The sequence below is a fragment of the Armigeres subalbatus genome, chromosome 2 (genome assembly GCF_024139115.2).
Source record: "Armigeres subalbatus isolate Guangzhou_Male chromosome 2, GZ_Asu_2, whole genome shotgun sequence".
NCBI lineage: Eukaryota > Metazoa > Arthropoda > Insecta > Diptera > Culicidae > Armigeres > Armigeres subalbatus.
The window spans coordinates 397,236,230-397,259,139 of record NC_085140.1 but is presented as its reverse complement, the minus strand read 5'-3'; the positions used below and the strand labels follow the sequence as shown (position 1 = coordinate 397,259,139).

Below are 22,910 nucleotides of genomic sequence, written 5' to 3'. Positions count from 1 at the left end.
GTTAGCAAAAAGAAACGACGAAATTAATGCCATATTTATTTCTATTGCGATGAGATGAGTATATGTTCAGTGAGATGGAAAATGGAACAGTTCCCCTAAATACAATGAGTTTTTTTTTTTTAATTTTATTCATTATTTATATTTTACGGCTCTCCTTCTTGAGCTGTAGAAGAACATTGGCACAAAATTAGGCCATTCTCTCAATCTTCTGTGCAGATATTCGTGAAATGATGGGATATCGATCTCGATTTATCAGTTTATCATGGAGAAACATGTTTTCATAGCTTTTGTTGTAGCAACACTTTCGTAACATGAACAAAATCCAAACTGCTCTTTCTATCAGGATCATCATCAAATGGTTAAATGATAATATCTTTTCGCTCTTTCTTTTTGATTAGGGATACTTAATATCTTTGTACAAGCCAAGAAGCTTAGACTGTCAAATGGGCTTTGATGTTTGAAATTCAAATAGCCAACCTGTGGTTAAATGCCATTGAAAATAAAATTAAACCCTTGAATTCGAAAAAAATGAAGAAAGTGGTTTCCTCTATTACGCAACACATATGAATACACCGTATGTTTATTAACTGAAGCAAACATAATTCAAATTTATCTATTCCGATGTCTAAGCCTCTCCCACCTTCAACGGTGCTGAGTCATGGCCCTAATGCTGCGTTAATCACATACTAGAACTGCATCCCACCTTACGAAGGGTCATCACCCTTTAGGGTTTTGTAGTCTTTTCATTTCCAATATTGAAGTAAATGTAGAACTAGTCGAACCGAATAAAGAACTATCTAACGCGAGAAATTATAAATAGCGTCTATCCCGTTCAGAACCACTTACACTTTCAGTTGGATTCAACTGATACGGTTCGTTGGTTTTTCTTCGAAGATGAACAAGTGGACACTTTTTGTGGGTCTGCTCTCGGTCAGCGGTGCCGTGTACTGTGATTTCGGTGTACCGGTCAGTGTGCCTGACTTGTCCGTTGGAATACGATTAGCCATTGGATTAGGAGTGCAGCCAGTGATGTTCGTGAAAAATGCCATCCATGTGAATGCCAGTGTGGATCCTAGTGGCGTACTTCCAGTGCTTGAAACCATCGTGAGCAATGTGACATATCCGTTAGGAGATTTGCTGACAGTGATTTTGCGTTCGTCAAGTAATTCCGTTACAAACGTCACTGACGTTTTTCGAACGTTGGAAAAGTTGTCGGCAAGCACGTCTTTGGCCATTGCCGGTGCACAGAAGTCTGCTACCAAGTTACAGACAACAATTTCATCTACGCTGTACTCAAATATAACCGATAGTTTAGCAATGCTATCCAACCAGGTAACAGATTTGGGTTTGGCTCTGGAACAATTAATGACAACATTCCTGACGATTTCCACCGCTTACCCTCCTTTCACGACGGCAAATGTGTCTATGATTATAACACCCGGCCTAATTTCCACCGTAACAACACCATTGCGAAATTTGAGCAACACTTTGGTCAGCGTGACAGTTGATGTGTTATCCATCGGAAGAGATAGACAGAATGCTATTTATTACTCGAACAACATCAACATTACATTGGCAAACGACAATGCCACCTTAACTCAGTACGTTGTAGCGGTCAACAAAACAGCGATTAGCACCCTGAAATCCGCAATCCAAATGGCAAACATCGCGCTAGCGGGAATTACCCAATCCTACACCTACATTGAAGCAACGCCTTCCAATTACAACAATGGAAACCTTACCAAACTGAATGCTTTCCTTGCCAATGTGACCGCACTAAATAGTACCGCATTTGCCAAAGTGATCGATGCAACAAACTCTCTGATCGGAAACGTGAGCTCTACAGTCAACAAGGAAACGGATAGATTGGGCGCCACCCTCTATGCAGCTATTCAGAATCTGACGAACCTTACGTCCATAAGCAGCAGTCCATTTGCGGATACGTGCCTGCAGAACTATGCCCAGGAACTGACGGGACCTTACTCATCGTTGACTCGCTTTTTGCCATGTATCCAGCTGGAGCTTGGAGGATTTCTACCGATAACGCAAGCCGCCACAGTTCGATTCAGTGCCGTGAGAACTTCAGTCAGCTCATCGGCTATGCGATTGAATTTTTGTTCGATTCCTAATGGAAACTGCACCGTTTCGGTAAGATAAACCGCGTGTATTAAAAATTAAATAGTTTTTTTTATGACGCCCTTTCTTTTGTTTCTAAAAGTATTTCACCGATTTCGATGATTATACGGTTCGGTTGGCCAATGGACTGACGCTGGCTACGGAGGTGATCTCGTTCGGTATGTACACCATCCAAGGGCGAATGACGGACTGCGTGCGAGCCGTTTCCAGTGACATCCAGGATGTGATAGCAGTGGTTCAGCGAAACTATGGCACCTGCTTGGTTTCCGGATCGTGAATACTGTTTGATTATATTTGTCGATGATGATATTTTTAAGAGATAATAAATATTAAAAGTGTGGCAATTTTTCTTTTCTTTTATAAGTTTGCATGATTTTACATGTGAAGTTTTTTTCTTTCGATAAACATATTGAATTCAAAAGTAGTTATTGTAATCAAATTCAATCAAATCTAACAAACTATAATTGATAAGAAAATTATTTTGAGCTTTTTAGTGGAATGTTTTCACCTGTCATAAGACGAGTTTATACAATCCCATTGAATTCCACTACTTAATTGTATCTTGACAGATACGTATTTCGACCTCAAAAGTAAGGTTTTCTTCAGTGTCTCGTACTTGACTCGACTATAATTGAATGAAAAAACTTAAGGCTTGACGCTTAAAGGTTCCTCTAAAGACACGGGAAATTTTAAAGAAATTTAGATTTTTTTGAATATCGCCGGTGAAATTAACAAAGAAATCTAATGACATTTTTCCAAAATATGATTGAAACAATAATAATATCGATCTTCTGACCTCCATCTCATGATATGGATTAGCTGTATAAAATGATTAAGATACATCATCCTTTCTACATGAAGTGCGCATGGAGCAGATGTAAGGTAGATGACTCTCACTCTGCTTGTAACTAATTCGATCCTGTTTGTCATGTCATCGTATTTGCGATAAAGTAGTTTTGCAGCATTTTCGAAAGAAAGAACAACCATGAATATGGCTGGAAACCATGGTTGTAACAAATCTATACGAGAGTTGAATCGACTATCACGTATGTTCGATTCAACCCTATTTGTGATTGTATCCACAATTAATATTGTTATTCATAAATAAATGCAAAAATATTGTTGATTTGAGACAATATAGGGTTGATTTTCTCCACACTTTGAAGTTTCAAAATTATTTGACAATTTCACCGGAAATTATTTGGAATTCCCAAGGGAAGGTCTTAAGAATCCCCAAAGATAACTGGTCGTATGGCAGAAATGTACGTTTGGTCGAAATGGCACTGTTTGACAGAAAGAGCAATTTGCCCGAAAACGTCATTCGTTGAATTGGTAATATTGCCATAACTGTCGATCCGTTCGATTTAATTATGCCGAACGACCATTTCACGATTTCATTTTAAGCCACATGACCTATTATTGACCAAATGACATTTTCAGCTTAATGGTTAGTTCGGCCAAACGCTGAATTTAACAACTTCCGGCCTTATGGACTTTGGCCAAATAGTTTTCGGCGAAGACGTTCATCGCCTTTGACGTCGTTTGGCCGAAAATCATTCGGCGATGAACCATTTGTTCGAATGTCATTTGGCCGAATAATACGTTAAGCCGAAGGTCATTTGGCCGAATTTAACGTGTGACCGAAATGGATATTAGGTCGAAAATGGTTTGGCCGAAAATGTCATTCGAATGTAAGCGTAATATCATACGACCGAAACGACAATTTGGTCGAAAAATTCCTTTGCCCTAACAGATCATTTGGCCGAAATGGACGTTTAGCCGAATAGGTCATTTGGCCGAAAAAGCCGTTTGGCTGAAATATTCGTTTGGCAGAAAGCACCATTTGGACGCAAATGCCTTTTAACCGCCCTTTAAGTAACGACTCACTAGCGAAAGCAATATTTAAAGCCTTAGGCCTGGTAGTGGGATGCTTCAAATGATCGGTAAAACCAATTTGTTTCCGTTTTGCTATAGATACTCTTTACTTTTATGATATATCTAAAAATAGATGGTAAACCAACATTTTGGTTAAATACCGCAATATAATAGATATAAAGCCTAGATCATTTGAAAATGAGGCACTTCATTTTAGAGATAGTGGCGTTCCTAGTGGTCGGATATTTGCAAGTTTTTCACAGAGTTTCATAATTAGTAAACCATTCTTTTCGGTCTATTTCTTCTCACAGTTTGAAACTAACGTGGTTTCAAAATATTCACCATGTAGTATAAGAAATGAAACATAATTTTGTACAGTCCTCCATCTGCGTCAAAAGCCGAATTTTACCCTTCATTCAGTCCAATGATGACCCATTTACGTTTGGCTTGATTTAGCCAGCTGCCATTGTAGCAAGGAAGTGCTACAATGGTACTACAATAGTGGAGTTCAGTTTATCCCAAAAAATCTGAGTCCATCAAATTGTCCTCAGTTCCATACAATAAAGTCATTTTGGGTGATTATTAACCAGAAACTGAAGATGAAGGGAGCAGTCACCACTGCCATTGGATGTATGGAGAGTTGGTGGAATTAACTAGCCAATATCATGACTGAAGAAGGTGTGCGCCGACTGACAAGCAGCATCAACAGAGAACTGCGAGAATATCTTCGAAATAACGATTCATGAATCGTTTCTGTCATTCTTATGAAATAACTTTTGTTCCATCTTAGAAAGTTTTTCGATCAATCTAAAAGTTAAAAAAATACACGCATTTGAAAGTTCCCCATTTCTAAATGATCTGGTCTTTAAAAGGGGCCCTCCTTAGCCGTGCGGTAAGACGCGCGGCTACAAAGCAAGACCATGCTGAGGGTGGCTGGGCTCGATTCCCGGCACCGGTCTAGGCAATTTTCGGATTGGAAATTGTTTCGACTTCCCTGGGCATAAAAGTATCATCGTGTTAGCCTCTTGATATACGAATGCAAAAATGATAACTTGGCTTAGTAAGCTCGCAGTTAATAACTGTGGAAATGCTTAATGAACACTAAGCTGCTAGGCGGCTCTGTCCTAGTGGGGGATGGAATGCCAATAAGAAGAAGAAGAATAGATATAAAAAAGCAGATATGTCCTAGAATTCTATTCCTTATAATCACAATTAGGATATTTAGCCAATTCTTCTTTGATATCTCTAAGTTTTCTTGAAGCTAACTTGAGTTTCAAGCAACCTATGCTACCAATGCTTACATATTGGTCCCAAATGAAAAACCCAGATTAATCCACCTAGCGTTGGTGATGCCTTTCTCGCATTTAGTTAAGACACCAACCTTATATGGGGTTTATGTGGTTTGATGTACCATTTTCTTCAGAACTTTAAAACGCAATGACCGATCGTTATAAAATTCAATAGTGATCAACAAGGCTTTGTCCCCTGTCGAATGAAACTTGTTGCGAGAAAATTGGTTAAGGATTTCTATACGAAAAGTTGTCTAATGTTTTTTTATAGCTTTTGTGCACACACACACACACATACATACACACGGACAGACAGACATGTGCTCAGCTCGTCGAGCTGAGTCGATTGGTATATAATACTATGGGTCTCAGAGGCTTCTATAAAAAGTTCATTTTCGGAGTGAAATGTTGTAGTTGTACGAGAAAGGCAAAAACATCAAATGTGGAAAATGAGTAACAAATATCAAGTGCACTTGTCCCAACTTAAGAATTACCGCACATGAGCCTCATTATCAAGGTAAAAGGGACTCATATGCGATCATTTTCTTCTTGATATTTTTTTCGTCCTTTCCAGAACAAACTATCCCATTTAACAATACAGTTGCATTCGATAATACTATGATCACCGACAAACTGACGTGCATGCCCATACATGTGTACTGATTTTTTTTACCGCAGTAATCATTTTCCAACCACTAACTCCATCTACATAATGATTAACATATCGTCTGTTCAATGTATGTGTGTGCAAGAAAACATTTTAAAAACTTCACTCAATTCTGAGTAAGTCATCACTCAATGACTTGAACAATCCCATTGGAGTTCATTACGAAAATGGAGGACCTTAATACTTCAATTGATTCAATGTCTCACATATTAAATATTATCTGGAAAGTATGAGGAATTGAATGTTAATTTCCATTGATCTGAGACATTTTTATAAGTTGCAGTTATTTGCATCTGCCATTGAGTGAAATATTTTGATATTATGTTTACATCGAACAGCTGTTGAGTTTTCCTGCAGGATGCACCTTCTTCTTCTAGACTTAACCACCTTTCGCAAAACGTCACAATCAATTTGACATTAGCGATCACTCGATATTCGAATCGACCGTTTCACATTTTCGGTCAGGGTTGGTATTTTAGATTCACGTCAGTTTGTCGGTGCTATGATCATGATGAATATAAGACCCTTACAGATTCTAATGCGGGAACGTCAAAAAATCTATTTACCGCAGATTCAAAAAATTTGGGGATTTAATCCGTCGTTTGGCTAAAGGTAATTTGACCGAAAGACATTTGGCCGAATGCCACTAGACCTAACAAACCATTAGACCAAAACTCATCTGGCCGATAGTTATTTGGGCGAATGGGTCATTTGACCGAATAGGTCATTTGGCCGAACAAGTTATTTGGCAAATAGGTCAGTTGGCAGAACAGGTTATTTGCTCGAATAGGCAATTTTACGAAGTGAAAATGAGTAGTGTGAAGTGAAGAGAGACATCAGTCATAAAACACTGCCGACTTGTTATTGTTGCAGAAAAACACTAATGTTACTTATCTAATACTTTCAATCGTAGCTGTCGTCAATCGGGCGTTATTAATCCGTTGGTTAGGAAACTTTTCTAAAACATAGAAATAAATATCCGAAAACATGGATAGGGTTCCCATATGCCGAAAATTGACAAAAAGCGTATTGGAAATAATCATTCAAAGCCATGCACATAATCATAGTTTCGTAAAATCCGCTTCAAAATATGTAGATTTTTTTAAAATTATTTCTAATATTTCCATCCGGGTAGAAGAAAACTCGGCAAGCCTCGTTGGATAAACGTACAAGTCGTTCTGAAAAAATCATCACTAGTTGCTCAAACTACTATTAAATTGTTCTAGCATTAGCATTATAAAAACATTATAATAACAATAGTTTGCTTCTCACCTCTATCCGGGTTCAATACAAACAATTTGATTATTCTTAAATTAACATCACATCAGTAAAATATAATAAGTAAATATAATTTTCAAGCCTGATACCACCAACAATCTGTCTGTACAAAATCTATTTCTTCTGGATGAGAATTTTTGAGGATTTACTTCAGAAGAAGATTATTTTGTACACATGTTCCGATTTCTATAAGTTCAAAAAACAATGGTTTTTCCATATTATGTACAGATTGAAATGTGAATAAAACATTCGATGCCCTCGAATCTTGCTACTGAGCTTGCGCATTCTTCTTTTTCTTTTATGGCTCTACATGCCAACTGTGAATTGGCCTGATTTTCAACTTAGTATTATATTAACATTTCCTCAGTTATCAATTGAAAGCTTTTCTAAGCTCGCCATTGCATGAGTACATGTGGCAAGTATACAATGGATACACTATTCCCAAGGGGTCGGACCGGACTGAGAATTGAACTCGTCATCTTCGGATTGGCAATAATCCTACGCTTTTACTCGCAATACTAACTAATTAGCATTATGACTGTACAATTCGTAGTTACTACTCCGTGATTGACTAGAACTTGCGAAATTGTACAGAATGGAGCTTGTGATTAGCTATCCATTTTCTTTATTTCTTTATTTGCAGCAAAAAAAAGCCCTATTGAGCCTATTCTTAATGTACCTACACGTTTGGAAGGTCACGTATTTTCAGACATTAATGGCGCCGATCACTTCCTCACGGTCAAAAGGGAAAAGGAGGATTGATAGTCCTACTCTCGATTGTCTGGGGATATGGTGTTAGGATTGTTTGAAGAATTATTTAGATTCTCCTTGGTATGTGTTATGATCTATTGGAATATTGAATGCAAAATAAAAGCGCACAATAACTAATTTATTTTCTGGACAAAATCTCGGATCGCGCGACTTTACTGCTTGCCAATCAAAACACAACCAATTCTTCACTCAATACAGAACTAAACACTTGGATTTCACGAAAGTGAAATTGATTTTTTTTATGTATTTCATAATATTAGATTGAAAGTATGTTTTACCATATTTGGCGTGAATCTGTATGCCCTATACTAATTACTAAAGTTTTAAATAGCTCTGTTATAAAGCTTCAACAGAGCCATCATGAATCCCAAATAGATCAGAATAAAACATTCTTCTTGAAAACATATTTGGAAACCCTAAACATGATGACTCGTGAACCAATATGGCCTTAGATTTAGAAACAAAATTGCCAAATCTAATGCATCAGTATTAGAATTTATACGTGGCGCATGAAAAATACAGAACTAGAATATTAAGGTTTGTCATAAATTTAGAACCGCAAGACGTAACTCCGTTAATCAAACACCGAATCTGAACTATGATTATGTATACTTTTTGGTAGTTAGTATCATGAATAATCCAAAACAAAATAATCCAAATTGATTCCAAATTGGCGATGAATGTGTCACGGCCGATTTATTTACATTTCGATCATTGTTTTATAATGGTTTGAAATGTGTTCCAAAAATGTATCAAATGTAACTTGGATATGTTTTATATTGACTCCACCTCTTGCGCTTTTTTCGTTATACATGAGTTATACAGAAATTTTTGAATCAAAAATCAGTCGATCAAATTTGTTGTAATTCTATCAGGTATACCTTAGTATGATTAAGTGTGTTGCTTGGGTAAATGATCTTTTCCGCCAAATGATCTATTTGACCAAATGAGCTATTCGCCCATATGACCTGTTCGGCCAAACGACTTTCGTCATAATGGTTCTGTTCGGCCAATGGACCAATCAATAAGCAAAAACTGCCGCTATGAAATGAAGAGATTGCGCCACCGTAGACATGTTATGTCAAACACACATGAATAGAAATATGCGTATACAGTGCCGCCGTTGTTTTGATGTGGTGAGTGCAAAATGAGTTACCTTGATTGATCCATTGGTATATTCGGCCAAACAACTTTTGGTCTAGTGGCGAGCAGTCATTTATGCTCATACTAAGCCATATGTACCACAAAGGGCATGTGCCACTTTCGAAACAGACCGATAGATCTCTGGTTACGCGTGTAGACCATTAGACCTTACTCTAGGGTTTTCTTAGATGATATAGTGCATGTATTACATTTAAAACAGGCCGATATACATCTGCTTATGTGTGTAGACTTTAAGCTCTTACTCCAAGGATTTTTGGATGATCATGAAAATATGCCATGAAGGCATTCTATCCTACACTGTTCGAACGAATCATGTACATTTACATCAAATATCATGCACATTGGAGCATGATAAACGATAGAAATTTACATTTCATTTTATCTTTACATCACTTATCATACGTTGTTTTAAATTTACATGTTCTATTTTATATATTCTATATATTCTTCAACTATAGCATCATCAACGTGCACTGCCCACACGAAGGGAGACCCGACGACGAGAAAGAAGCGTTCTACGCACAGCTGGAGCAGACATACGATGGATGCCCACTGCGGGACGTCAAAATCGTCATCGGTGACATGAACGCGCAGGTAGGAAGGGAGGAAATGTATAGACCGGTCATCGGACCGAATAGTCTGCACACCGTATCGAATGACAACGGCCAACGATGCATAAACTTTGCAGCCTCCCGCGGAATGGTAGTCCGAAGCACCTTCTTTCCCCGCAAAAATATCCACAAGGCCACATGGAGATCACCTAACCAAGAAACGGAAAACCAAATCGACCACGTTCTAATCGACGGTAAATTCTTCTCCGACATCACGAACGTCCGCACTTACCGCAGTGCGAATATTGAATCCGACCACTACCTCGTTGCAGTTTGCCTGCGCTCAAAACTCTCGACGGTGTACAACACGCGTCGAAGTCGGACGCCGCGGCTTAATATTGGGCGGCTACAAGACGGTAGACTAGCCCAAGAATACGCGCAGCAGCTGGAAGTGGCACTCCCAACGGAAGAGCAGCTAGGCGCAGCGTCTCTTGAAGATGGCTGGAGAGATATTCGATCCGCCATTGGTAGCACCGCAACCGCTGCACTTGGCACGGTGCCCCGGATCGGAGAAACGACTGGTATGACGGCGAATGTGAGCAGTTAGTAGAAGAGAAGAATGCAGCATGGGCGAGATTGCTGCAACACCGCACGAGAGCGAATGAGGCACGATATAAACAGGCGCGGAACAGACAAAACTCGATTTTCCGGAGGAAAAAGCGTCAGCAGGAAGATCGAGACCGTGAAGAGACGGAGCAACTGTACCGCACTAATAACACACGAAAGTTCTATGAGAAGTTGAACCGTTCACGTAAGGGCCACGTGCCACAGCCCGATATGTGTAAGGACATAAACGGGAACCTTCTTACGAACGAGCGTGAGGTGATCCAAAGGTGGCAGCAGCACTACGAAGAGCACCTGAATGGCGATGTGGCAGACGAAGATGGCGGTATGGTGATGGACCTGGGGAACGCGCGCAGGACATAATTCTACCGGCCCCGGATCTCCAGGAAATCCAGGAGGAGATTGGTCGGCTGAAGAACAACAAAGCCCCTGGGGTTGACCAACTACCAGGAGAGCTATTTAAACACGGTGGTGAGGCACTGGCTAGAGCGCTGCACTGGGTCATTACCAAGATCTGGGAGGAGGAAGTTTTGCCGCAGGAGTGGATGGAAGGTGTCGTGTGTCCCATCTACAAGAAGGGCGATAAGCTGGATTGTAGCAACTACCGCGCAATCACATTGCTGAACGCCGCCTACAAGGTACTCTCCCAAATTTTATGCCGTCGACTAGCACCAATTGCAAGGGAGTTCGTGGGGCAGTACCAGGCGGGTTTTATGGGCGAACGCTCCACCACGGACCAGGTGTTCGCCATTCGCCAAGTACTGCAGAAGTGCCGCGAATACAACGTGCCCACACATCATCTATTCATCGACTGTATTCATCGACAATCGATCGGGACCAGCTATGGCAGCTAATGCACGAAAACGGATTTCCGGATAAACTGACACGGTTGATCAAAGCGACGATGGATCGGGTGATGTGCGTAGTTCGAGTTTCAGGGGCATTCTCGAGTCCCTTCGAAACCCGCAGAGGGTTACGGCAAGGTGATGGTCTTTCGTGTCTGCTATTCAACATCGCTTTGGAAGGGGTAATACGAAGAGCAGGGATTAACACGAGTGGCACAATTTTCAATAAGTCCGTCCAGCTATTTGGCTTCGCCGACGACATAGATATTATGGCACGTAACTTTGAGAAGATGGAGGAAGCCTACATCAGACTGAAGAGGGAAGCCAAGCGGATTGGACTAGTCATCAACACGTCGAAGACGAAGTACATGATAGGAAGAGGTTCAAGAGAAGACAATGTGAGCCACCCACCGCGAGTTGGCATCGGTGGTGAAGAAATCGAGGTGGTAGAAGAATTTGTGTACTTGGGCTCACTGGTGACTGCCGAAAATGATACCAGCAGAGAAATTCGGAGGCGTATAGTGGCTGGAAATCGTGCATACTTTGGACTCCGCAAGACGGCCGATCGAATAGAGTTCGCCGCCGTACCAAACTGACCATCTACAAAACGCTCATTAGACCGGTAGTCCTCTACGGACACGAGACCTGGACGATGCTCGTGGAGGACCAACGCGCACTCGGAGTTTTCGAAAGGAAAGTGCTGCGTACCATCTATGGTGGGGTGCAGATGGCGGACGGTACATGGAGGAGGCGAATGAACCACGAGTTGCATCAGCTGTTGGGAGAACCATCCATCGTTCACACCGCGAAAATCGGACGACTGTGGTGGGCCGGGCACGTAGCCAGAATGTCGGACAATAACCCGGTGAAAATGGTTCTCGACAACGATCCGACGGGCACAAGAAGGCGAGGTGCGCAGCGGGCAAGGTGGATCGATCAGGTGGAAGATGACTTGCGGACCCTCCGTAGACTGCGTGGCTGGCGACGTGACCGATCCGAATGGAGAAGACTCTTACATACCGCACAGGCCACTTCGGCCTTAGTCTGAATAAATAATAATAAATAATATTTTATGCTATATAAATAAAAAAACGGTTAACATGAGAATCAAACTCAGGTCCGTAGAGTGATAGCCCGTTCTGACACCACTCTACCGTTTTCACTTCTTGAAACCAATGTTGCCCGAAGAGTAACAGGTTCTGAGTTATGGCGATTCAAACATACAGTATCGAACCCGTCGTGATCGGGTTCTGGCTAGGTAATGTAAATTTACATGCTCTGAGTAAGCGCATGCGCATCGTCAAGGGAAAATATCTATCTGGATAAAGTGCAAGAATTTGAAGTTTTTCCATCGATTTAAGTAAACGCCTGATGAAGTACACCGATGAAATGTAGCATCATGAATGCTGCTTTGTAGTTGTAATGAAAAATCTTCACTTTACTGCATTTGTAGCTGCCTTGATGGAATTGTTTGTTTTGTTTACATTCTACCGAGATCGTCCCAAGCGTGGCCATCTTTAGTTTCGGTTCACATAATATCATGTAAACTTGATAAACCCAAAAATTAATTTTCAGGGTGATTAAAGTATTGTTTTCAATAGAGTGTAGTAATAATGGTAAGGTGATGTATTTATACGGTTTAATTCATGCTCTGTTTATGTGCATGATTTTCAACACATAATTACATTGAGAAAACGATTACATGATCGGCATTTACATTAGTTTTGTTGATTACATTACCAGTAAAAGTCATTTTTTTTTTGCAGTGCAACTTATTCGATGCTTTCAAAAAATGAATCCATGGGAGACGATCAGAATACGCTGTTTTTTTTAGCTTTTTTCGATAATTTTGCCGTAAAACAATTGATCAGAAACGATTTTGGCATTTTCTTTGAGATATCCAGAGCTACTTTGATTAAGCAAGCGGACGAGATCTTGAAGTGTCTTATCATTCCTGATCTGATCGTTGAAGATGAGACAACGACCGACAACAACAATCACACCTAGCGATCGTTACCTAGATGTCTCTGTATAACAAAAGACAGTTCATAATTCCAGGAGGTCCTCGAAAACATTAGATACTTGGAGAAGAACTGCTTATTAATGAATAAACATGGAACTACAGCACTGTTAAACTCACATTCAGTTGAGCTGGCAGATCTCAGGTCCTAACTCCATGGAGTTCTCGGATAATCTAGAATTACAAAAAATGATAAAGAACAGCTGATTATGCTCAACACATTCATATGGGGCTACAGCGCCTATGAGTTTGCCGAAATGCCTTCTGTTTTAGCTGGTAGATAAGAGGTCCGAACTCCAAGGTGCTCTCAGATGACCTAAAATATATGAAAACTAGCTGGCCCGGCAAACCTTGTCTCGCCCAAAATTGATCAATTTTTGATACATTTTATGCGTCCACAATTTTCTAGAAAACAAATAGGTTCTTCAGAATGATCCTTAATTTGTTTTGTATATAGATGGTCAAAATTTTGAAATTCCATGCAAATTGTACGAAAAACAATTTCGTCGAAAACATTGAGTTTTGCCCACTTGTCATAAGAGGAGTTTGTACAATCCCATTTAATCCATCCACTTAATTGTACCTTGACAGATACGTATTTCGACCTCAACAGTAAGGTCGTCTTCAGTGTCTCGTACTTGACTCGACAAGTCTAAAAAGCTCAAAATAATTTTCTTAACAAAATTGAGTTTGGATTTTCAAAGAATTCCAATTTCATCATAGCAGTTTTCCTCGTAAAATATAAATTAGCAAAAATTAGGCTGTTGATTATTAAGTCATGCGCGGTCGTACAAATGCCAATTTTGTTTTTATTGTTGTTTTCCTGCTTATTTTGTATTTATATATCAACATGGATCTATTGCTCTTGTTACTTCACATGAATTACCAGTTGCTACATCTTTAATACTATTTCAAGACTTCTTGGCGCACCAAAAACATATTGAGAATCAAGTTAAGACCTCAACACTCAAACAGTTGGTCGGATACCGAAAAGATTTGAACAATCCTAATACCGAAATTAGTAAAAGATACATCTTTGGACTAAAAGCCAGTTGAGAACTTCATAGCAGCGCTAAATTCATTTTCGGATATCCAAGGACTTTCTCTAATATACAGATACACGTGGTAAAATTCATTATTTTAATCAAGCTACAAGCATTGTCACATTCTTTAATTACCTGTCGTCAAACAATTTCCAAACCTGTCCTGAATACTAGAAGCTACATCTTGGAGATCACTGGAAACGGCATTGATGCAACTAGTAGCTCGGTACAGGACTATGTTCTGTTCGGACAGTACCGAATCTCTTATCAGGTTGTACTTGATTTCCAGTTGGGAATATAAGTCCGAAAAGGCAGAGAAAGCCTAAAACGAAATAATCTCATTGAAGTCATCCATTTCGCTGAAATTTGCCACAATGAACAAATTCAATTGTGTTTCAAATTTACTCACCACTACACTACAATTCCCATTCGGTACACTGCACAAGTTGAGCCGTACCACTTGTGGGCCGACCCACCGCAGCACGTCGTTATATAAACCGGGTACTGCAATTTGCGCGAAAGTCGTAAGACCGGGTCCTTCCGATTGGATGCAACTATTGAGTCGCGATACCGACAGCCCAGGTTGCTGGAACAGCCCTACGTATTTCCGTTCACACGCGCTGGAGTAGGCACTAGTGCTGGTGGTGGCCAAGCTGCTGATGTTCTTAACTGCGTTGTACAAGACCGTCGATATGTTGGTAGTTTGATTGCCGAGAGTGTAGGCAAGCTGCAAAGTAATTGCAGCTGTGTTACTTTCGATCTTTGCAGTAGCAGCTGAAACGATCGCGCTGGCATTGGTCAGGAAATTTGTTAAGTTGGTCATATCTCCATGGTTATAATTTGAAGCTTTTGATATAATCGTAGTGTATGATTGGTTTAAGGATCTAAGACTATTGTCGGAAGCACGAATCACACTATTGAAGACTCCGTAGCTGGTTCGGTTGAAACTGGTAACTACTTGAATCAAATTGCTGAGTGAACTATCGATAGTATCGTTGAGGGTCAGTTCTTTCATAATGGTTGATTGTTTATCTTTTGCCGCAGTGGTTATCACCCTTCCCAATGTGGATAAGGTAGTGCTGATGCTCTTTAACGATGAAGTATAGTTCGAAATCAACGACGCTGTGATAACCGTAGTAATGTTTCGTGTTGTAAATGGAGGATCTGCTGTTGTAACATTATTCAACGCATCTACCAGCGTATTTTGAACAGTCGTTAGTGCGCTAACATCTACAGCAAGCTGTTCCAAACTTCCATTCAACAATGCATAGGTAGAAGGGCTTATCACCGACTGAATATCAGCTGAAGTTGTCTGTGCATCATCAATTGCCGAAATAGTAGCTTTCGCTAAATCATCCAAGTTCGCGAATAGTTTCGTTGGATCACCACTCTTATCCGATGCAGTGTTCACGGTGTCTGACAGTAATGCATTCAACGGGCTCACGACGTCATTTACGATCGATTGTAGTGATGTCAACACACCGCTAGAATCGACCGTCTCGTTAGTGGAAATCGTCGAATTCGCGGAAATCACAGGCTGCACCCCAGCACCAATGGCTCTGCTCACTGACAGAGGCACTCCCAGAATAGAAATGTTTAAACCAAGGTCACAGCTACAAAAATTTATGGCGATTGCCATGAAGGCACACCCTGGAAGTATCCAATTTTTCATCATCCCTTCGATGATTGAATGAAAACTGTTTGATAAAATCTTTTGCCGGCAGTCTTTATACAGGTTTTCAAAAATAAGAGTCCAGCAGTCGATCGCACCAATCATTTGAGTATTGGTCAATATTTTGTTTTATCGTTTTCAACAACTACCATTTGTTTGGCTTTACATTCCTGTTGGAACAAAACCAACTCGTAGCTTGGTATTTCCTAAATGCCTTCCATTGCTTCAAGGCAAGTACTGGAACCGAATGGTTGAGTGCGATGATAATCCATGCACACGACCCCAGTCGTTTCCAGTTCGTTTTTGTGTGGTTATCGTGCCCCCACACACCCGAGCGAGACAGGGTCCCAAAGGAAAACAATCTGCTGGGTTAAACACAGAAAGAGAGAATGATGGGAGACATCGTGTCTGTGACGGAATGATCAATCACCAAATGGGAGAAAGGAATATGCCTTTTACTTTCTTATTTAGCACATAAGCATGACTTTCTTACAGAATGCCAGTTGTATCATGTGTTACACTTATGGTTAAGCACAACACATCGATGAGATTTCAGTGATTTGTTTGAGCTTGGAGTGATAGCACCCAGGAAAAAGCGAAACACAAGTACATACTAATAATTCATAAAAACGATTAGCACAAATTTGACTCAAACAAATATTTGCATTTAATTTTTTATATCATTTATTCCACTTTATTTTTTGTCTCCGCTGTTGAAAAAGCCAAAAAAAAGTAGAAGGTTGTATCCGAGACAAGACCGCCAATTGGCCATAAGATTACCTGTCATAAGACGAGTTTATACAATCCCATTGAATTCCACCACTTAATTGTATCTTGACGTATTTCGACCTCAACAGTAAGGCCGTCTTCAATGTCTCGTACTTGACTCGACTTTAGGTTTGGATGCGTGAGTTATTAGAAAAACGCATTGTGGATTGAAAATCGATTCTTTTCAGAATCTCCGTTCCGTTTTACACAAGAAAAAGTAGGGGCGAGAAAAATTTTCCTCAAAGTGCGAATCAGTATCGCATGACGACTGTAGAAATTCTTCGTCGGTAGCTGCGCAAGCGCTCGGCGGAAAGAGACGCTCCAAAAGTTTATTCGCAAGGAAGACGTCTCAAATCATCGAGTTAGAGTTAAGCGAAATTTTCGCAATAGCTTCTGATCTTGGTTTTGTTGCTGTCTGTGATTGAAAAGGCGCATTATTGAAAACAATTAGGGGTTCTTTTCAGAACCATCATTTTGCTAAATATCCTCATTGTGATTATTTTCAATAGTCTATACCATAAAGTAATGGAAAATATTGCCATTAGATACACAATTTTATAATTTTACTCTAATTATACACGAAAAACTCGAAAAACGATTTTTGCATGTTTTGATGCAATTTTGGCTCGTTGGCATTTAGTCTGTCTGTCACTGTTATACATTGATAAATTAAAAATTAAGCGATGAGCACGCTACTTACTCGTAATATTTATGTTCTACACGAAATTGTCGTCAAAATTGGTATTGATACGATTTTATAGGCTCTCAAACTTCTGAGGTCGGTGTGAGGTAGTACGCCCAGGCTAATTTCGTATGACCAAAGCAACTGAAACATTGATTAATTGCCCTAATGTAGGCAACTAAAATGAAAATCAGTACGAAGAGCAAACATGCGCGTTTAAACCCATCCACTGGCGCATCTCACCCCGCATGGTTTCAAAATCATTTTTTGCGGGTGCTTTTAAAAAATCAAATTTCTGTACAATAAAATGCTAAATTAGATAACTGTCATCGGTAGTCAGTAGCAGATAAGCTGTTCTTCAGTTTGCGCTGGTGAAAACACGCTGAACTGGTGTTTTTCATTGATAAAAACGGTATTTTCCTTAACGTGAGCGTCCTATCCGCTAATTGCTTGGCGACAACAGAATTTTTCCGTCAGTAACAACGCAAGCACTCGTCGTTGGGAGACGCTGCAAAATGGCGCCCATCGAGTTTCGTCGAGTTGCTGATGTTGACGTCAGTTACAGTCAGGTAAAATTTTTTCTCAAGATTCAGATTTTGTTTTTTTGCAGTTATTGAAAATGAATCGGTTTTTTTCGAAGCCAAAATTTTATGCAATAGAAAGTGAATCCGAGGAGAATTTTCTTCAAAATGCAAACGACAATTACCTGATGACTTCCGTTCATTGCAGTGATGCTGTCGGTAACGGCCAAAGCTGCTTATCATCACCTTTAGTAAACATATTGAATTTTTCAAAATTGAATACACTACATTTTACGTAATCTTATGTCCAGAAAAGAACGAATTTTCCTTTCACAATGCGCTTATATAATTACTAACAGCAACCAAACGAAGGTCCGAAAATAGCGTGAAATTTTGTCTTGAGTGCTGTTGCTGTAGGCAATGGCCAATCGATGATTAAATCGCTCCCTCCCCTGCTGTGCCGTTGATGTCTTGATTGAACTGAGTATTAGGGTCCAGCCAGTTTCACGGTTTTGAAGTCTGTGTTTGCGATGCACGTACGGGTACGAAAGTGGTTGGTTCACCGACAGTTCGTGACCATTTTTTTCAATAGTTTAGCGCCTTCAACTTCAAGTTTTCAATAGTTGGGCGAAATTCTAAAGATTTCGTCGATCAATTGGCTTTACTTCCTGACCACTTTCATGACGGTCTTAAATTCGAATCCAAAGAATTACTGGGCATATTATTCCAGGGTGCCGTGGATGCTTCGACTTTCCGTAGCTGCGTGGTTCTGGAAGCCAGGGGTTTCGATACCTTGAAACACCGGCTTTGGTGACCGACTCCAGCAATCACTTTATGTAGCACACCATCACACCACATTGTTTCGGGTGGTTGCTTTGCAGTGCAGCACTGGCGGAATCAGTCAGGACTAGCACCGGTTTGTCAGAGGGAGTGGTTACGACAATGAAAAGAGCTGAGGTTTCCTAGAAATCGCTGCATTGTTCAGGAACGTTATCCGACACCGTTAGGTTGTTCCCGGTAACGGGTAAGTGACCCCTTCTCTCAAAAGGGAACCGCTAGTGTAGTTGTGCTTATGATTCCTAAACACGGTGTTTAGCAGCTCGGCGACCGAGCTGTAGTTAATTCTCGATGTGTAGTCGGTTTTGACAGCTTGGAAATGAGGGACGAAAGACAGTCGATGGAGACTCCGAGGATCTTGACAAGTTTGCAGTTTGGTATTGCCGCTTTGATGTTGCACGAAGAAGAAGAAGCAGAAAGATGATAATCGAAAAAATCTGCACGGGAAACCATACGAAGAAGTTTTTAAAACTCTTCTCAAAAAATCTGAAAACAATTTAATTAAAAGCGGTAAGCAGTACGGAGTTGGACTTTTCTTATACTGTGTTTTAAATGTAATATTACAAAGTAAAATTTCGACTAGAAATATTATGTTTATTAGAAGAAGAAAAGTCTAACCCCGTACTGCTTACCGTTTTTAATTATATTGCTTTTAGAATTTTTGAGAAGAGTTTTAAAAACTTCTTCGTATTTCCTGTGAAGATTTTTTCGATTTTCGATTTCGATCATCTTTCTGCTTCTTCTTCTTCATGCAACATCAAAGCGCCAATCGACTGCCAATTATTTTTAAGACTAAAGCAGGAGAGACGGTGCCGCCCGTTGCACACATTCCGTTGTATATTTTTCCCGGCCGACATGATGAAGCCGATCGATGAAGCTCACCGATGAACTGTATAAAACGCTGCTTGGGTTCGGATACGCGTTCGCGCCGGAATGTCTTTGTCGACCACAAGCAAAATATCATCCGCCAGAACCCTGCAAGACCTAAGTTTTCTCCTGGTAGGTACTGGTGACGGGGTTGGGAATAAACACCCGGAGGGACCGGCGGGAGAGGAAATTGTGAACAAAAGCTGAAAAGGAAACAAATCCCCCGTCATCCTCAAGCTTTTCACGTAGCCTACGGTTTTCCAACCTCTCGACAACCTTTTATACACAGGTCAGTAAAATAGGCAGATAATCAGTGGTGTCGCAGGAGAAGAAACTCTTTATAGGGATCAAGATGACGTGGATGGGGCGTCACTCATCGGAAAAAGGTTTGACTGGCCCAGACCAGCCCGAACAATACTATTTTTGCGGTTGGGGAAAGGTTTTACAGATTGATGACGTGGATGAGGGAAGATCTACACTTAGTACACGCAAAAAAAAAGCGTTCATGAATTCGTGAACTAACGAGTTCACGGTGTATTTTTTCATGAACAACAGTCACGGATTCGGGAACACAGTCACGTTTTCTGGAACGTTCTGGAAAACGTGACTGGTGTTCCCGAATCCATGAATTAAATCACGGTGTATTTTTGCTGGTTCACGAATTCTGGAACGCTTTTTTTTGCGTGTACTTAGACTTTCCTTCATAATTCGGCGCGTCTCACCCGACCACTAATGTTGAGCTTCCAGGTCGAGTACTGGTTTGAAAGATTGAGGATCCGGCGGAGTCAAGGACGACCTTAAAGAAGTTGGAGAGCGATAGAGGGGTGTTTCATTCTAACGCACGTCAGACTTTCACGACAGGGAATTCTTCACTGTCCATCACCGTATTGGCAATCCTACGTCTTTGCTCGCAAGGCTAAATGGAGACCTCAGCCGGTATCGTTATCAGGTTTTGAATTCATGAAACTGTGGGCAGGGCTGACAATAGTCATCGTCGCAGCCCGAAATGCCACAGTCACTAGACAAGCTATAGTGTCTTCACTGCCTCTCGGCACAACATCGTTGATGTCCATGACATTAGCTTTTATCGTGCAATCAAATCGTCATGAGGTCATCGAAGCACGAAAGCTTCAGTGGCAGCTGTCACAAGAAGATTCTTTTGGATCAATCTTTGTAATAATTAATGAATTGGAGGTAAGAAACAAAGACGTTACAAATGTTTTCGATACATTTATATTCTTTGGGTCCTTTTATGCCATTATGTCGAACTAGGGACGTTCCGATACTTCAAAATATCGATATTTGATTCGATACGATAATCGAATCAAAGTATCGATATCACCGATATATTAGAATGAAAATATCGATATATCGGAAAATCACATGATATTTCATAAATGAGAATATTTATATATTTGTTTTAGTTATTTAATTACTATTGTATTACCATATTACCCCTTTACAATAATGATTAGAAATGACTTTTATTTTCTATTACTTCCAATCTAGAGTGTGCCAGTCCAACAATCATCAGCGGCGGCGTTCGTCGTAGTTTTAACTGATAGCGGAGGCATTTTCGGCATGATACTGCCTCATTATCTCCCGTTCGCTCGAAAAGTCAACTGAAGTTTCGAGAAATTTTCTCTTCAGAATTTTCACGGAATTTTTTAATCAAATTTAATTTTCAAATAAATTCTCAAAGAATTCAGAATTATCACGAGAAAATCCATTGACATTTAAAAGGAAATTCTCTTAAGCTTTCACGGAAATTATCATTTTGTTTCACATCAAATTCCTTTGAATTTCGGCAGAAAATTCTCTTAGATTTTCACGGGCATTCTTCAAAATTTTTTTCATCAAAATCCCATAGAAATATTTTGAACTTCCTGAGGAAATTCTCTTTAATTCCTACGGGATAATCTTTTGAGTTTTGGAAGGAAATTATCATACGTTTTCCAGTTCTTAGAAATTCCCATTTCCACAAATCTTTTTCTAATGACTAAACAAAGTTTATTTATCTAATCTATCATTGGAACACGTCTAATATATAATTGAATTCGCATAAGGAAGGTATGCCAGATATTGCACAACGGCGCGTCAATGTAAAGTGTTGAGTTGTTAAAACTACACAGCAAATAATTTTGAAAATTCAACGACGTGTAAAATTGCAGGTCATCCCATCAAACGAATTAATATTTGATATTCAATTAAATTTAATTGAATTTTACAAGCAAGCACCGTTTAAATTCATTCCGATTTAAAAGAATAGTGAGATCGATTGAATGTTACGTTTATTTGCATGCTCCAAATATGTGCATGAAAATACATTTAAAATCACAACATATTTTTATCTGTGTATTTGTGATGGCAGCGCACACATCATACCATTAGAGATGTCGTAAATCCCGATTAATCGATTAGTTACTAATCGATTACTCTTGATTCTTGTCGATTATTGAATCGATTAATCATTGTATAGTAATCGATTCAAAATTAATCGATTATCACAACGATGAATCGATTAATCGAAATAATCAATTAATTTTCGACATCCTTATGATGTTAAAATACTATTATTCTTCCATTTACTTCCACTATTAACTTTTTATGTATCAACAAGCAAATACGTATTATTTCGTTTCCTACTTGGAAACTTCTTCAGTGTTTGTTATCGACTGAAGAAAACATTGCTCATTAACTTTAAATATGGTGTGTAGGTAGAACTGTAGGTAAAAATTAGCGCACGTCGCTTGAACCGCTTCGTCGTCGTCCCGTGGGTAGTAAGCTAAACAGCCAGGTATATCCGTGTCCTTGATCTTTGTTCAGCTAGTTTATTCGTTTTGGTTTGTCGATGTCTAAGCGTTCCGCTGCGTCAAGTTTCCAAGGATTTTGTATTTGTCTGAGAAGTGATATGTTGTCTTTGGTTAATTGATGATCTTCGTTAAATATATGTTCGGCTACTTTAGATTTGAAATGATAATGTATACCCTTTTCAGTGTCTTTGTTTGCTTTAGTTACTTCTGCCAAATGTTCTTTGAACCTCGTGTCTAGTGTTCGTTTTGTCTGTCCTATGTAGATTTTGTCACAGTGTGGGCATGATATTTTATAAACTCCAGATTTTCCTAATGCGTCAACGGGGTCTTTTGTGCTTCCAAGTAGTGTCTTCAGTTGGTTGTTCCTGCTACTGAAAACTAATTCGATACCAATTTTTCTAAATTTTGAGCGTAATGGTCTGGTTATATTATGGTCAAAATTAACGGATACTCGTCGCAATTCATTTGTTATTGGTGATAATGTAGT

The 22,910-nt window shown here is 39.8% G+C and overlaps 3 protein-coding genes across 6 annotated transcripts in view; 1 reads left to right on the top strand and 2 right to left on the bottom strand.

Moving 5' to 3' along the window:
* LOC134213250 (serine-rich adhesin for platelets) overlaps positions 1-22,910 on the bottom strand; it is a 427,675-nt gene that overhangs the window by 145,857 nt on the left and 258,908 nt on the right. The gene's annotated exons all lie outside the window — the stretch shown is intronic.
* On the top strand, positions 853-2,476 carry LOC134217503 (uncharacterized). The gene is made up of 2 exons (XM_062696274.1): positions 853-2,148; positions 2,219-2,476. The coding sequence occupies exons 1-2, from the start codon at positions 895-897 to the stop codon at positions 2,411-2,413; spliced, it is 1,449 nt and encodes a 482-aa protein (XP_062552258.1). The 5' UTR covers positions 853-894; the 3' UTR covers positions 2,414-2,476.
* Positions 14,382-16,063, bottom strand: LOC134213252 (uncharacterized). Its single transcript, XM_062692079.1, has 2 exons — positions 14,673-16,063; positions 14,382-14,585 (listed from the first exon to the last, which is right to left on the bottom strand). Exons 1-2 carry the CDS (start codon positions 16,038-16,040, stop codon positions 14,391-14,393), a joined length of 1,563 nt encoding a protein of 520 aa, XP_062548063.1. The 5' UTR covers positions 16,041-16,063; the 3' UTR covers positions 14,382-14,390.